Genomic DNA, 15,009 nt, shown 5'->3' on the forward strand with positions numbered 1-15,009 from the left:
CTTAAAGGCAGGAAGCGTGAACTCAGTACTATCTCTCCTCTGTGACCTTTGACCAGGATTTCAGTCTTTCTGTGCCTCCTTTCCTTCCTGTCCAGGGTTCAGACATGCTCATCTGTGTGTGAGGGTTGTATGGTGACATCCAGCCTGAGTGATACGTGAAGGGACCTGTGGGAAGGCTTAGCATGTGAGGCACAAAGGCTCCTGTTCACACTCTTCCCAGTAACACAGCGTTGTTGACAACTCGCTACGATGCCGCTCACGTAATAATGCATTGCAGACATTAACTCTGCACTCGCAGTGTTCCTCATGGGGTTCCTCATGATGACAGTGATGAGGAAGGACAGACAGGAGAAAAGACGTTTCTGGAACTACCTTTCCCACTCCTGCTCGGGCACCATTGTGACAGCAAATTGCTTTGAAGCTGCTCTGCCTCTTGCTCCATTTTTATCTATTACGGTAATATCTTGGTAGACTGCAGAGGAGCGGGTTCAGTACTGTGACTGGGTTTAGACAGACTTCTGCTTACACTGCCCAGTTCAAACTCTAGATCTGCTATTTTCCAAATGAGTAGCCCTGGGATAATTCATCTTTTGCTTAAATGTCTCTTTAAAATGGAAATGAAGCTGAATGCAGTGGTGCCCAGGTAGATTTGCTGAGGCAGGAGAATTGCTATGTGTTTGAGGCCAGCTTAGGTTAGATAGGAAATTCCAGGCCAGTGTGGGCTATAGTTTTTTTTTTTGTTGTTGTTGTTGTTTTGGTTTGGTTTGGTTTTTTTTTTTGGTTTTTTTTTTTTTTGGGCCTTGGCTTAAGGAAATATAAATAATAATAAATATAATAACATAAAACAGATAAAATTCACTCCCTATGGTTAGTGAGTTAAATGAAGCAATGCAAGTGTGCTCAGCAGAGAAAACAGGATGAGGAGAGAATCTCCAGGAATGGCCATTTTGAGTTTGGCTCTAATAATTCAGTGGCCTCCTAAATCCACCATTGCAACCCTAGCATTAGAAAAGCCAACATGCTCAGAGCGGCCAGTGAGTCAGCACTGACGTGGTATCTAGTGATAAAAGTTGGTTATTTCTCTCTCTCTCTCTTTTTTTTTTTCTTTTTTCTTTTTTTTCGGAGCTGGGGACCGAACCCAGGGCCTTGTGCTTTCTAGGCAAGCGCTCTACCACTGAGCTAAATCCCCAACCCGGTTATTTCTCTATATCAAAATCTGTATTAGATACCTACACAGATATCCCAGTGTGTTTTCATTCCACAAGGTCAGTTAAAACGAGGCTCAGAGAGGCTGAGTGAGTCTTCCAGGATCACACAGAAAACCTGCAGCTGGGAATATCTGCTTTTGGACATGGGCTCTGGACTCCCTAGGACCCACAGGCAGGATGCATTTCCTGATAGGCCACCCAGCTTCTGTGTGGTGAAGTGTCTCTCGTATCCTTATAAGAACAATTAGATTTGGTTTAATTTACATGAAATAATAAACACTTGTTTGTTGGTGGAGTCAATGTCTCACGTAGCCCAAGCTGATCTCAAATTCCTTGTCTAACCTCCGTCTGATTCTCCTGCCATCTCCTCCCAGTTGCTGGGATCACAGGGGTGAGTCACGTTGTCCAGCGGTGCTTATTTTAAATGCAGGGTTGAGTCCAGTCTAACTGATGTGTACAACGCGTAACTGACCAACACCAGAGTCAGACATTTTCAACACACTCCAAGTTGCTTCTTCCTGTTCGCATCCCTGCCGTAACCAGCACCAAACAAACACTGAGGCCCTTCATACGAGTGTAAATTAGTTTTGTCTTTTCTGTCGTTTCTTATCACTGGAAACGCACAGTAGGTACTCTCTCGTGCTGCTTTAGACTGTAGAAACCCTGGCCTTGGGTCTGGTTTTCTTATTGTTCCAGTGCAAGATGTAGACTAGGCCACTGGAAGCCCATTTCGGATTCACTCCAATTCTGGTAGGAATGCCCCTTCCTCCCTCCCCCCCCCCCTTAAAATTGGCCTGTGCTCTGTCCCTGCATTAACCGATGCAGTTTGTCCTGACTTCCGGGACTCCTTATGGACTCCCTAGAGCTCACTCCCGCTCTGGGAAGAGATAGTATCAGGCTTCCTGTCTTCTCTATAGGCCTCCAGGAATATGGAGGTGACCTTTATCTTTATTAGACACAGGACCAGGAAAGATCTGAGGCTGTCCTAACAGTCAGCATGGTGCAGGATTTGGGCTGCAGCCTCAAGAGCAGTAGGCACATGTGCCAGGGGCTTGGGCTCAAAACCTTTGTTACTTATATCCTTGTCAGTTGCATCCTCAAAGGCTTGCTTTATCCTTCTATAAGGTGAGGGACCTGAAGATATTTCTCTGTGAGAGTCTTCTAAAGTCTCCCCACCCATGCACACATACACTTGCTCCTTTCCTTGGCCACTTTACTTCCCTGATTTTCTGCAGACATAAAATAGAAGATGAAAGTCTAAATGGAAAAAAAAAGATCAGCACGGGGGTTGGGGGAACTGTGTAGAAGGTCTGTGGGCAAATAAATATACTCTGGCTGAATTTAATCTCCTGGAGAAGTCGAAACCCCAGCAAGGGAATGAATGTGAGGGCGGAGGCAGTTTGTGGTCTGTGATGCTTGATTTCTCAGAGCTCACTCGAGAATGACCCCCACCTTCATCCCCATCCGTTTGTTTTTCCTCTAGCTGTCTCAGCACTGCTTGGGCCTGGGCCTCAGAGAGCATGAAATCCGCAGCAGATCTCCATCAGTGAGTGCTTCTAGTAACGCAGTCCCCACCCCCACCCTCCCTCCCCACCCCCCCACTCCCCTCCCCACCCCACTTCTGGCCCTCCTCCAAAAGAGTGGGTGGGTGCCATTATTCCACTTCAAACCTGCCCTGAATAGATACACTGTAACCTGCCACTCACTCATCTCCCCAGAAACGAATTTGGACAGTGGATGTAAACCAAGACAATTTTCTATTTCCAGAAAACTTGGCAAAGCAATTGAGTTGGAAGCAATAAAGCCAACACACCAAGTCCTGAGTATGCAAGAGAAGAAGAGGAAGTCGGTGAGTCGAAGCTGCGCTTATCTCTTAAAAGCAAGAATTCTAGAGCTGGGTATAACTCAGTGACAAAAAGCACTTGCTTTGAATGCCCAAGGCCCTAGGTTCAAACCCCAGCACAATAAAACATTCCTAACAAACAAACACACCAAACACATTCATGAAGCAGAAGGTGAAGTTCTGTGCATTCTGGGCTAGTAAATTTCAAGCCAGCCAGGACTACATACTGAGACCCTGTCTTAAAAACATAGCTGGGTTCTGTACTGCGTGCCCATAAATCTTGGTACTTGGGTTGTGGGGGCAGGGGGAAAGAGAGTTCAAGATCAGTCTTGATTACACAGCATTTTCAAAACCAGCTTGGGCAACTTGAGGCAGTGACTCAAGGGACTAAAGAAATAAACACATGAGCAAGACTTCTGTCTATGGCCCACAGAGCCATAGACACTACAGGGATAGTGGGTCTCAGAAATTTATAATGAATAATAATAATAATAATAATAATAATAATAATGAATGTTTTTTAGAACAGTGTTTGTAATATAGTGAAAAATAATAGTAGCAACTACTTTATCATTAAAAAATAAATCAGAAAGAAGTCAAGCGATAGAATAAAATAGAGTCATTAAAAGGGCTATAGGAGAGCTGGGGACCTGGCTCGAGAACAGCATGCTTGCCTAACTGGTTGCCAGCCTTGAGTTCAATATTCAGCACTATGAAGACAATGTGCATATATCGTGGGTTTGTAACCTCGGTGGTTACAATAGGGCTGCTCTTATGGAAGACTGGAAATTTAATCCCAACTTAATCCTCGTATTGAGTAACTCACAACCATCTGCCATTCCAACAGCAGGCACCCAGTGCCCTCCTGAGACCTCTATGGGCACCCACTCACTCGTACATGCATACACATATACACACACACGTACACATAAGTAAAAACAAGGCTTTTTTACATATTGTATCAAATGAAAAAGTGAGATCAAAGAAATCTAATAAGTCCTAAAATCTCAACTGGAAGACCCTTACCAAAATGTTAATAAGAATGACTTTGAGATGATAAAGTCAGGCTATTTCCAATTCTTTAGTACTTTTTAAATGGTCTTTACAATTTTGTTAACTGTTGCTGGCTACACCCCAGTCCCATAAGCACAACTTGTTTCAAAAGATGCTTTTCTGTTTACCAGTGTGAGATTACTTAAAGGTAATACTAGGGCAACTCTCCAATAGCCTTAAGATTAAAGGGAAGCATCAGGCACTCGTATCTAGAACAGTCAGTCCTTGTTTGCGTGTCCTCTGCTCTGGGCAAGTGCCTTCCTTCTAGGACAATTTCCTTGTGCGCACTGCCTCGTTCCCCTTGTGTATCTCAGTGGTTAGCCACTTCAGACAATGTTTCCAGGCAATGTGCATAGCTGTTAATGAATGCTGCAGTGCTCCGATGAGGTGGTTCAGGGTAAAACGCAGGCAAGAAGTGCCCGAGTCTTAGCAGGTGGTCCTTGCAAGGGGAAAGGATAGTTACTAGAAAAGGGCTTCAGATGGGTTGTAAACCAAAAGAACTCAGACAGAAGGAAAATGGAAATAAATGGAATAAAAACTCATTAAGGGAAGTTAGGAAGTAGAGCCGTCATTTGTATAAATGCTCGTGTGTTCCACCAGAACGCACGTCCTACTTAGAGATTAGGTAATAGAGAGTTACACAAATCATTTGAAAGCGATATAACCACCTGCTTTTGCCAGCAACCTACGTAAAAACTCAAAGCCAACCTAAGTTTCATTAATTACAAAACATTTGCATATCACACAGCAATATGATAATTACATTTAGTACCGTAAGCTAATCAGTGTTATGACGATTCATCACAACACATTAGGTAGCTGACGTCATGATGATCCTCCATCACCTGTCCCCATCATCTCCTGTTCAGTGTTGCCCCCTCACTGCAACGACCCTCCCACACTCTCACGAAGGAGGCCAAGGCAGATGTTATTTTTTTTTTTTTTTTTTGGTTCTTTTTTTAGGAGCTGGGGATCGAACCCAGGGCCTTGCGCTTCCTAGGCAAGCGCTCTACCACTGAGCTAAATCCCCAACCCCGGCAGATGTTATTTTTAAACCTCTGCATCTCAGCTACATCTATACAGTCAAGATTGGCACGGTGTGCAAGACCATTCTCTTCTGGATTTGTTACACTATACCATGTACTCTGTATCTAATGACTGGTGAAAATCAAAGCAAAGTTATAGCTTGTCTGGTTGCTTTCCCAGGTCCAGATCGAAGGTTCTGCCTAATTTATATCATCTCTCTAAAGGTTTACCTCCACCACCACCACCACCATCATCGTCATTATTTTCTTTTATTTGTTTTGAGATGGGGGGGGTCTTGCTTGGTAGAGCAGGCTAGCCTATAACCATGTATCCCAGGTTGGCCTTGGCCTTCTGGTGAGCCTCTCTGGCCCCTGTCTAAGTGCCAGGAGTATGAACATGAGCCACCCGAGCCAGTCTTCATCATTATAATAACTGTCCCTTCTTTGAGAAGTCGATAATGATGGAGAACACCACCTCTTTGAAATTAAACTAATAATCCTACCAGGGGCAGTGGAGACACTTAGTGGCTTAGCACTTCAAGTTTCTGATCCTCACACCGTGGCTATTTTCGCAACATGAATTGATGTTGAAGTGGGGGCGATCGCCCTCAGCAAAGCACGTAGGCCTACACACGCCTTTTCGCATCGCTACAGATTAGAAACCGCTATTGTGAAAATCATGTCTAGAGACACTGGACATGGAGGCAAGCCCAAATATGTCCATTCTAGGGTGTTGAAGCTCAGATAAGCCATGAGAGTGGTGGTGCCATCACTACAAATGCAGTGTAACTCGGTTGTAACTGAGTTAGTTTGAAGTGTACTGGTGGCTTAGAAATCAGTGAAACTCATTCCTCTTGGTTCTTGAGGTTGGGAATCCCAGGACCAAAGCATTAGCAGATTAGGTCCCTGGTAAGGAATTGATCATTCTTCATAGACGGCCATCTTCATGATATCCATTTGCATGGTAGGGGAATGAAGGAGACCTTGAGATGTCTTTTATAAGGGCATTGTCTTAGTCACCATTCTCTTGCTATGAAGAGACACCATGACCAAGGCAACTCTTACAGAAAGAAAGCATTTAATGGGGGGCCTGCTGACACTTTCATCAGAGAGTGGCCCATTATCATCTGGCAGAGAACATGGCGGCATGCATAGCAAGCCTGGTGCTGGATAGGTAACTGAGAGCTATAGCCTAATCCGAAGGCACAGAGAGGGGGTGGGCTGTCTTGGACTTTTGAAACCTCAAAGCTCACTCCCAGTGACACTCCTCCAACAAGGCCACATTACCTAATCCTCCTCAAACATTCCACTAATTAGAGACTAGTCATTCAAACATATGAACCTATGGGGACCATTCTCATTCAAATAACCACAGGTACTGGTTCATGTATGAGGGCTCCACTCGCATGGTCCATTTACTTCCCAAAGCCCCACCTCTTAATGCTATGATACAACAGAAATAGGTTTCAACCTATGAATTTTGGCATTCATTGATACTTAATAGCAGTGACTAAGCAAGAAATAAACGCCTTTTCTTTGTTGTTTTTTTTTTCCTTCCATAGCTCGATAATGAAGTGGAAAAGTCAGCAAATCTTGTTATTAATAACTGGAATCAGCAAATAAAGGCAAGTATGCACTAACAGCATCGACATAGAGTCAGCTTTTAGGATGGAACTCTGCTTTTGTGCATATAGACTTATGTGTTCTAATGCTTTTCTGTGCCCCTATTGAAAAGAAAACGACTCACCTGAGTTATTTGTCATTCAACTCATCCAAAGCAGAGGATGACTCAAAATGTGGTTACTATTTATATCTAATATTTACATGGCACTCATGCGCCAAGAGCTATATATTTGTGTATTCATCACCACACCAGCTGAGGTGATAGGTGACTTTGAACCATCAAGGTCATTTCCAAAGTTTTGAATCCAGTTAATGGTTAAGCCATGAAGTCTTAGAAGTTCTTGGACTCAGAGTCACTGCTCTGCTCCAGCATATTGACTGCGTCTCTGTGAAGTTTACAATTTAGGGAAAGGAACAAACACCAGTTTGGTTCTCCATTTGTGTAAAGTTGTTAGAGATCTCCACCTTGCAATAGAGAGGGCACTGTACGGAGTGTGGTGACATCAGAGGGACACATGGTCTACCTTCTGTCCACACTACACTAAGATCTGCTCGTAGTTTTCAATTACTTGAACATTGAGTTGGGTAGATAACAAATGCAGGAGACAGTATATGAATCCTTCTAGAGAGATTGTGATTTGATCTGGGAAGCTAGAGAATTCCATTATTGGTTCTTAAGCTACAGAAACAGCAGATGAGACCCATATGTATGGAAGATTATTCTAGAATAATCCTGTGTAGGAGGAGTGGCTTTGATAAGGAAGGATTAGAGGCTGGAGAATCTGCTAAAAAAAAACCCAATCATGTCCTTGAAGATTTGCACTCTGAGGGTGGAACTCTTCCTTTTTCATCTCCTAAATGTTAATAACTCAAGTGATCCTTTGCAAGTAAACAGCCACCTGTACCAAATAACCAGAAAGTAGATAGTCTCAGGCTTGTTTCTGAGCTCCTGTTGAATTTGAAGACTCCAGAGACTAAGATGAGATGTACTTTGTGGGTAGCTGTTCTGATAGAAAGTGGCTCATGAGAGTCACATTGAGAACAAAGCTCAAAGTCAAACAACACCCCCCCCCGAAAAAAAAAAGAAACAAGAAAATCCAATCACTTGTTTTTAATTTTGCTCTTAATTTTCTGAGGTGGGATTTTTCTTGTTTTGTTTTTTAAGAGGTTTGTCTTGACAAAACAATTATCTGTAAACATTCAGTTCTCACAGGAAAGTCAATACAATGGATCAAAGGCTAGAGACAAGGTTCTATAACTGTTTGCCTCAAAGAACAAAATGTACCTCCTATTACTCCCCAGTTTCTGATAAGTTGGGTTTTTTTTTTTAAATAAAATGATTTTATTGCTTTATGAAGAATGGCAAAGTCATTCAATCACATAGCTGCAATTATTTCCTCCCTCATGACAATACAAGAAGAGGTCCCGCATGTCAGTTGTGAAGTGCGGTCTGCCTCAGAGGCCAAGTTTCCGATTCCGAAGGACCAAGTCCTCTTGTCAGCATTTGTCAGCAGACACTGGCCTGAGATAGAGGGGGGAGTTTGAGCATCGGTCCTGGAACTCCCTTGTACAGCTTCTTCGCACATTCCAAGGGAGGCAGTAGGCGTCTCTCTGATTCTCAAGGACAGAGCCCTGACTCTTCCCCAGTATCATTTCATTTTATATTCTGAACTCGCAGTCTGGGCACCGTGGTCTATGTCTGCAGCTGCAGCACCGGGGGCCAAGGCCAGAGGGGTGTAAGCTCATGGTGGGTTAGCAAACATCTGACTCTTTCATATAGACCCATTATCATGACAAAGTATATAATGGTTCCTGACCTAAATACTTGCTGCTGTACTATTTTGGGCAATTTTGAAGTAAAGATTGGAAACAAAGAAGTAAAGACTCACATTTATTCACAAACAGATCTCATTCTGAAATAGAAGAGCTTTTTTCTAAATATCAGTCTTTCTCCCTTTCTTTCTTTCTTTCCTTTTCTCCCTTTTTCTTTCTTTCTCACTCCCTTTCTACCTTTTCCTCTTTCTTTCTTTCTTTCTTTCTTTCTTTCTTTCTTTCTTTCTCCTCTTGTTTGTGTGTTTCTGTCTCTAGGCTAAGAAAAAATTAATGATGAGTACGAAGAAGCATGAAGCCCTTTTCCACCTTATAGAAAGCTCCAAGCAATCCATGACCCAGAAGGAGAAGCAGAAGGTGAGCGCTATCATGGCAGCTGGGTACACACTGTTTAGAGATGTGGCTTCCTGGCCTCCATGGGAGCATGGAGAACTGGCTGCCCCTCCCAGGGTCTGTAGGTTAACCAAGCGTGAAAAGGGACTTCAAAGTTACCGTGGTCTACATAACCTTTTGAAACATATCGCTGACATGGCATTTTAGGTTTATGGTATCCACCATTTTGACAGAGAATCCTACCTCCACTCCAAATAAATAAATATATATAATTATGTTATGGGATAGCATATAAAGCACTTTGCATGTTACACTAATATATTGGGAACATTATAAAATGAAAAGTCAAAATGCTTACAGATGAGATAAAGATAAAATTGCATTTTAAATAGTTAGCTAACTGTGGTTTGTTCGTATAATTAGGAAATAATAATCGTTAAATAAGAATTCAAACAAAATACACCCTAAGGGGAAGGTATAGGCTTAATCACAATAAATATAAATTTACATTTCTACCATTCATCCTGGCAATTTGAGCTTTTAAGATAGTAATTACATTTTACATCAAGTTCTTGTCATACCTTCCTTCATCGCCTAGGTTTTTCTTTTTCCTCTGAACAATAATGTGTTTGTAACCATGGGCAGAAGAGGATATCTATCGAGATGGGTTTGTTTCTTCTTTGTCTTTTCTTTCTTAGGGAAGTCTTTTAAAGATGTTAGTGTACTTATTGTTATTGTTAACTTAAAGCCAGATAATGCATGCGGAAATCAGCCTGGCCCAGATACATGGTAATGGACCACAAGATCCATGGTGCTTGGAAGTGAAGGCCATTGTGAGGCTACATACATACATACATACACACACACATACCACCACCACCACCACCACCAGCAGCAGCAGCAGCAGCAGCAGCAGCTCCCTCCTGCTGCAGAAACCCTGAGGCTACACACACACACACACACACACACAGAGAGAGAGAGAGAGAGAGAGAGAGAGAGAGAGAGAGAGAGAGAGAGAGAGACACCAGCTCCCTCCTGCTGCAGAAACCCTGATTCCCCCAGCCACGTCAGACTCCATAACTGTCCATGTGTGGGCCATGGCATTGATTCATGGGTTAAAGAAGAGTCAACCTGACAACTGTGTTCTTAGACAAAAAAATGAACACAAGTAATGTTGGGCTATATTATACCTCATCTAGACCAACTCCTGTTCCGTGTGCCCCATGTCAGAAACTAAAACATTCCACACTTTCTCCAACTTTAAGTCTCCCTCAAGGAAAGCAGCCAGCACCATGGCACCCGGAGATCCTTAAAAGGGGAAAGAAAATTGGCATCGCACGCGACTCTATCACGTCAGCTGAAGAAATTGTTAGTTGAATAACTTAAATTCATTGTTAGCAGGATTTGGAATGCTCTTATAGCTTCACGTGTCATTCTTAACAGTTCAAAATGATCAGAACAAATTCAATAATGAGCAGCCGTGAGGGGAGGCTCATGCACATTATGTAAAGATTCTCACACAGGGCATGTTCCAGCCTTCCCAGCCCACATTAGAAGCTATTCTTCCTCAATGTCAAGCATTAGCAACAACAGAAATGCCGTTGTAGGTGAGCGGTGCGTTTCCTCTTCCTTTATTAGCAGCTTCCCTGCGAGGTGAAATTCTGCAGTGCCCTCCACCCACCTTCCTAAAATGGGCCTATAATCATGACCTTTGCCTGGGCTAACATCACAGTTCGCTCCCCTGCTTAAACCAGCAGCTGCGGTTTTGTTTTTTGTTTTTCAAATCCTGGAGCTGACCACCAGAGCTGGCTTCCATTTCTCCCGCACGAGGAAGCGTCCCATCAGCATCCTCTGAGCTGGTGTCTCAGCAGTTCTTCCTGTTTTCCTGCTTAGGCATCCTGGTTCTCACCGGAAGCTAGCCTAAACACCCTCTGTCTTCTTTCTGCTCGGGTCCTTTCCACCCACTCCCAGAGGACTGTCCTGTTTCTTTCCCCGACGTTCGCTTTTATCTGCATAGCAGCAAGGGAGTGCCCAGTTCATTCCCTGTTCTCGGACTATATCACCACGGCTCTCACAGACCTCTTCTGATTATGTCCTTCTTCTCTTCTCCCTGAGACAGCCCCTCCCATCCCACCGTGGTTCTTCCCATCTATCTTCTGAATTCCTAGGTCCATCTTAGTTTATTTGAGCTGCCATAAGCAGTTACCATAGTCTGGGCAGTTTTAACAGCGGAATGCATTCTTTGTAGTCAATAAATAAATAAATAAATAAATAAATAAATAAGACTTTGACTAGCCCACAAATAAAAACATCACATGGTTTAAGGAAGCCGCCCAGACACTTGCCTGATACAAACATCTTACTGAACTTCTGAACAGTCAGAATGGCCATAGTTCTAGAATCCTAGAGATTAGGGACTTGCACGCTCAGATTCTGATGAGGGCCAAGACTGCAGACATCCAGTCATCGCCTCATATGGCAAAGAGAGCTCTCAGGGCTTCCTTTCATAGGGTCACTGATCTCATTCATAAGGGCTCCACGTGAGCCCCATCACTTCCCAAAGACTCCCGTTTCCCAATGCAACGCTGTGGAGACGTTAGGATCGAGCAGACAGATTTCGGTGTGCTTGTCCACTTACTCCAATGCACCCCTTGCTGTGGGAGAGCAGGAAGGTTCAGAAGCAGCTTCTCACAGCCTTGACCATTCAACTGTATCATCCTCTCGGGGCACTCTGATGTATTTCTCTGTGCTCCATCTCCACTCACTGTCCATTTCTCAAGGCACCCTGTAAAGTTCTTAGAAGCATTGTATATCATTCAGCTCCCCGTCTGGCAATGGCCTCTTCTTTTGGTCAGGATCCCATTCTCGGTCCTCCTACATCTTCAGACATTTTATCTTAGGCTCCTTTATGGACGTCATCTTTTTTCCCACCTGGCCTTTCTATATTGCTGTGCCTGAGGATTTCTCCCCAGCGCCTCTCTGTTTAATTCACTGTTATGTCTCCAGTGTCCAGCAAAAGATTCTCAATATCGGGAACTCAGTAAAAATAGTTCTCAATGTATATACCCTCAAGGCTTCAACTCTCATTTCTACGCTGACAGTGTCTCAATTTATATCTCTGGCTGTATCTGTCTCTAAACTGCCTCCTGGCACCACTAGAAATCATCTTTCTACCTAAGATAACTGGTTTCCCTATTCTACTCAGCTCTAACCCTTAAACTAAATGCTTCTCAAGTTTGTTAACATATACCTTTCCCTTCTGCCCTTCACCCTGACCACAGTCATCATTTGCCTGGATTGCTGCAATTCATGAATGGGTTCTTTGCCTGGAACATTGGCTCTTACTGTCCCTTGCATACAGGGTGACTTTCCTGAAACTCCAGTCAGCAGCATCTTTTTTTATGAGAAGCCTTTGAAGTCTTTCTAGTGGCTTGAGAATATGGCTGACTCTGTCATGTGACTGGTCAAGGCCTTCCTGACTTGGCCTTGCCTCCTGCTCCACCATTGTCTCTGGCCGTTCTTTCTGTCCTCTGAGTCCATCAATTCTTTCCTGTATCGGGTTATTAGTTCATTATCAGGTTAAAACGCACAAGCTCATGTTTCTACAGATGGATGTGGCTCATTACACCTGAAATACAAAACGGAATGTGCCTTGCACAGGTCATACATCTCAGAAGAGCAGTGTATTGACTGGAATTACAAAGGGGATAGCATTCATATCCGGCATCTTGAATGAATGTCCGTTATTATTATAACATTAGTCACGGTGTCCTTAAACATAAAGAGGGTTATTCATAAAATCCTCTCTCTGTGTCCTTGAAACTGCTAAACGGCTAACATCAGGAGGGTCCTTCAAGTGTAGTTCGAGGACCATGCTCATGAGAGTCAGCTGAGGACCTACTACAAACTCACTACAGAGATAGCTAATAATTCGATATCTCTACTGGGGGCCCTGGAAGTTGCTACTTTACAAATTCTGATTCGTGCTTAAGATTATTAAAGTCAAGAATTATTCATGCAATTCAAATCCTCATTTCGCAGAAATGAAATTGCTTGTCTGGGCACTTTCCTTAGCCATTTCTGCTACCGTGGTCCAGAGAATTTTGCATAACCTTGACTTCCCAGAGACTTAGTGATCAGAAAGGCAAGTGTCATGGTGGGAACTCTTTGTGAGAGACAGATCCCTGGAGAACAAAATGTAAGGAGACCATGTGTCTGGCTGCCTTAACTTGAAGGTAGCATGGGCATGGATATTAAGCTTAGTGCTATAGTAGGTGCCAGATAGAGGGTGCGATGTGATTCTCACCCGTGTTACCTTATCAAATCCTCCCAGGAACAGAGCAAAGTGGGAGCCATCATCCCTATCAGAGATGTGGAACAATTCTGTACCTTATGAAGGTGATATAACTTGTCCTGCAGCTGAAATGAGATTTCTGATCCATGATGTCTCGTTCCAAAGCTTTACTTCTAGGGCTAAGATGTCAGACAGTTTGGTAACCTATTATAGAAATAGGTTTAAGTCTCTACTTGTCCTGGGAAGGAATAGAGAAATCTAAAGGTTTACTGAATAAGACTACAGGGTGGGCCAATGGATTGCACTTTGAGTTGGAGATCCCAGACCTGCACTATAAATTGTCAAATTCAGTCATTTGGCCATCTTGGTGTGAGGGATGTAGACAATTCACTTCGTGTTTGACAATTCAATTTGCTCAAATGTAAAACTGAGGGTATATTGAGGGACATTAGTGTCCGTTAATAGTTTCATAAAACAAAAGCAAAACTACAACAAAAAAGACCTAAGTCTTGTCATGTATATAGTAACTATTATTTATAAAGAACTGATGTGAGACACAGGTCCCTGGGCCACATACGATCGATGCATGGGCTGGCAAGAGCGCTCTTTGTAAATGTGGCAGTAACTGTGTGACACTGATATTTTACTTTAGCTCCTCAACAAGCTGAAAAAATCAACTGAAAAATTAGAAAAAGAAGATGAAAGCTACTACCAAAAAAACATGGCAGGCTATTCTACTAGGCTGAAGTGGGAAAGCACCCTGGAAAACTGCTACAAGGTACGGTAGACGTTCACATTTGTCTTCTTCCAACGGGTTCTGTGTGACCTGGGAAGTGAAGGTTGGATCCTCATTCCAGAGACCTGATTTCTTCCTTGGCTATGACACTCCCTGGTACTGTGGCACTAGACAAACCATTTCCCCTCTCGTTGTCTCCCTTTCTCCATGACCATAACCACCAATGGAAGCTCATGCACATCATTAGCTGGGCTTTCTGTTCCTAAATCTCGGTGGAGAATGAGCTTAAAAAAAACCTCTATCGAAGAGGAATATAAATTAAAATTTATGTATTAGAGATTCGGAAAGGGGTTTTAGCTGACTCGTACTGTTGGAGTTTTCTGCATTGGGTGTTTTGTTGGACAACCAATATCCAACAATGAGTTAGGTACTAAACTCAAAATCTAAAACGTTATTGTTAGTAACACAGACCCACAAAGAGTGAATTCTGGCAGCTGGAGAAATTGCTCTGTGGTTAAGAGCACTGGCTCCTCTTCCAGAAGACCAGGATTCAATTCCCAGCACCTACAAGGCAGCTTACGAACACCTGTAGTCCCAGGTCCAGTGACTTCAACACCTGGCCTCTGCAGTTACCACATGTATGTGGATACACATAAGATAAAATGAAATGAAATCAATTTTTTAAAAGAATCAATTGTGCCAAACTGGCAAAGATGAGCAAAAGGTGTGAATACATAAGTCAAGATGGAAAATCAAAATCACTACTAAGCACATGGAAAGATAATCATGTGTCAAAACTAGGAAGTGATCATATCTAGTATTAGCAAGGATGCTAAAAATAAGATTCTTGAACCCTTCTAATGAGAATAAGTTAATAGTATCTGGGAAAACAGAAATGTGCTCTTGTCCTTAATACAGAAGTTCTCCTGTAGGCGTATATACTGAAGAAAGGTTTAGTGTGTACTTTAAGAGTGAGGCACAGAATGCTTATTACAGGATAGTTCATAATTAGATGGTGAGAAAACGTCTTCATATCCATCAGAAGAATACTCTTACAATATGCT

The 15,009-nt window shown here is 42.9% G+C and overlaps 1 protein-coding gene across 1 annotated transcript in view; it reads left to right on the forward strand.

The window, feature by feature from the left end:
- Nostrin (nitric oxide synthase trafficking) overlaps positions 1 to 15,009 on the forward strand; it is a 57,797-nt gene that overhangs the window by 19,401 nt on the left and 23,387 nt on the right. The window contains exons 4-8 of the mRNA XM_032903426.1: positions 2,692 to 2,754; positions 2,976 to 3,057; positions 6,692 to 6,754; positions 8,841 to 8,939; positions 13,862 to 13,987. Of these exons, the coding sequence (XP_032759317.1) occupies positions 2,692 to 2,754; positions 2,976 to 3,057; positions 6,692 to 6,754; positions 8,841 to 8,939; positions 13,862 to 13,987 (433 nt within the window). The remainder of the gene's footprint in view (positions 1 to 2,691; positions 2,755 to 2,975; positions 3,058 to 6,691; positions 6,755 to 8,840; positions 8,940 to 13,861; positions 13,988 to 15,009) is intronic.

This window comes from Rattus rattus, chromosome 5 (genome assembly GCF_011064425.1).
Source record: "Rattus rattus isolate New Zealand chromosome 5, Rrattus_CSIRO_v1, whole genome shotgun sequence".
NCBI lineage: Eukaryota > Metazoa > Chordata > Mammalia > Rodentia > Muridae > Rattus > Rattus rattus.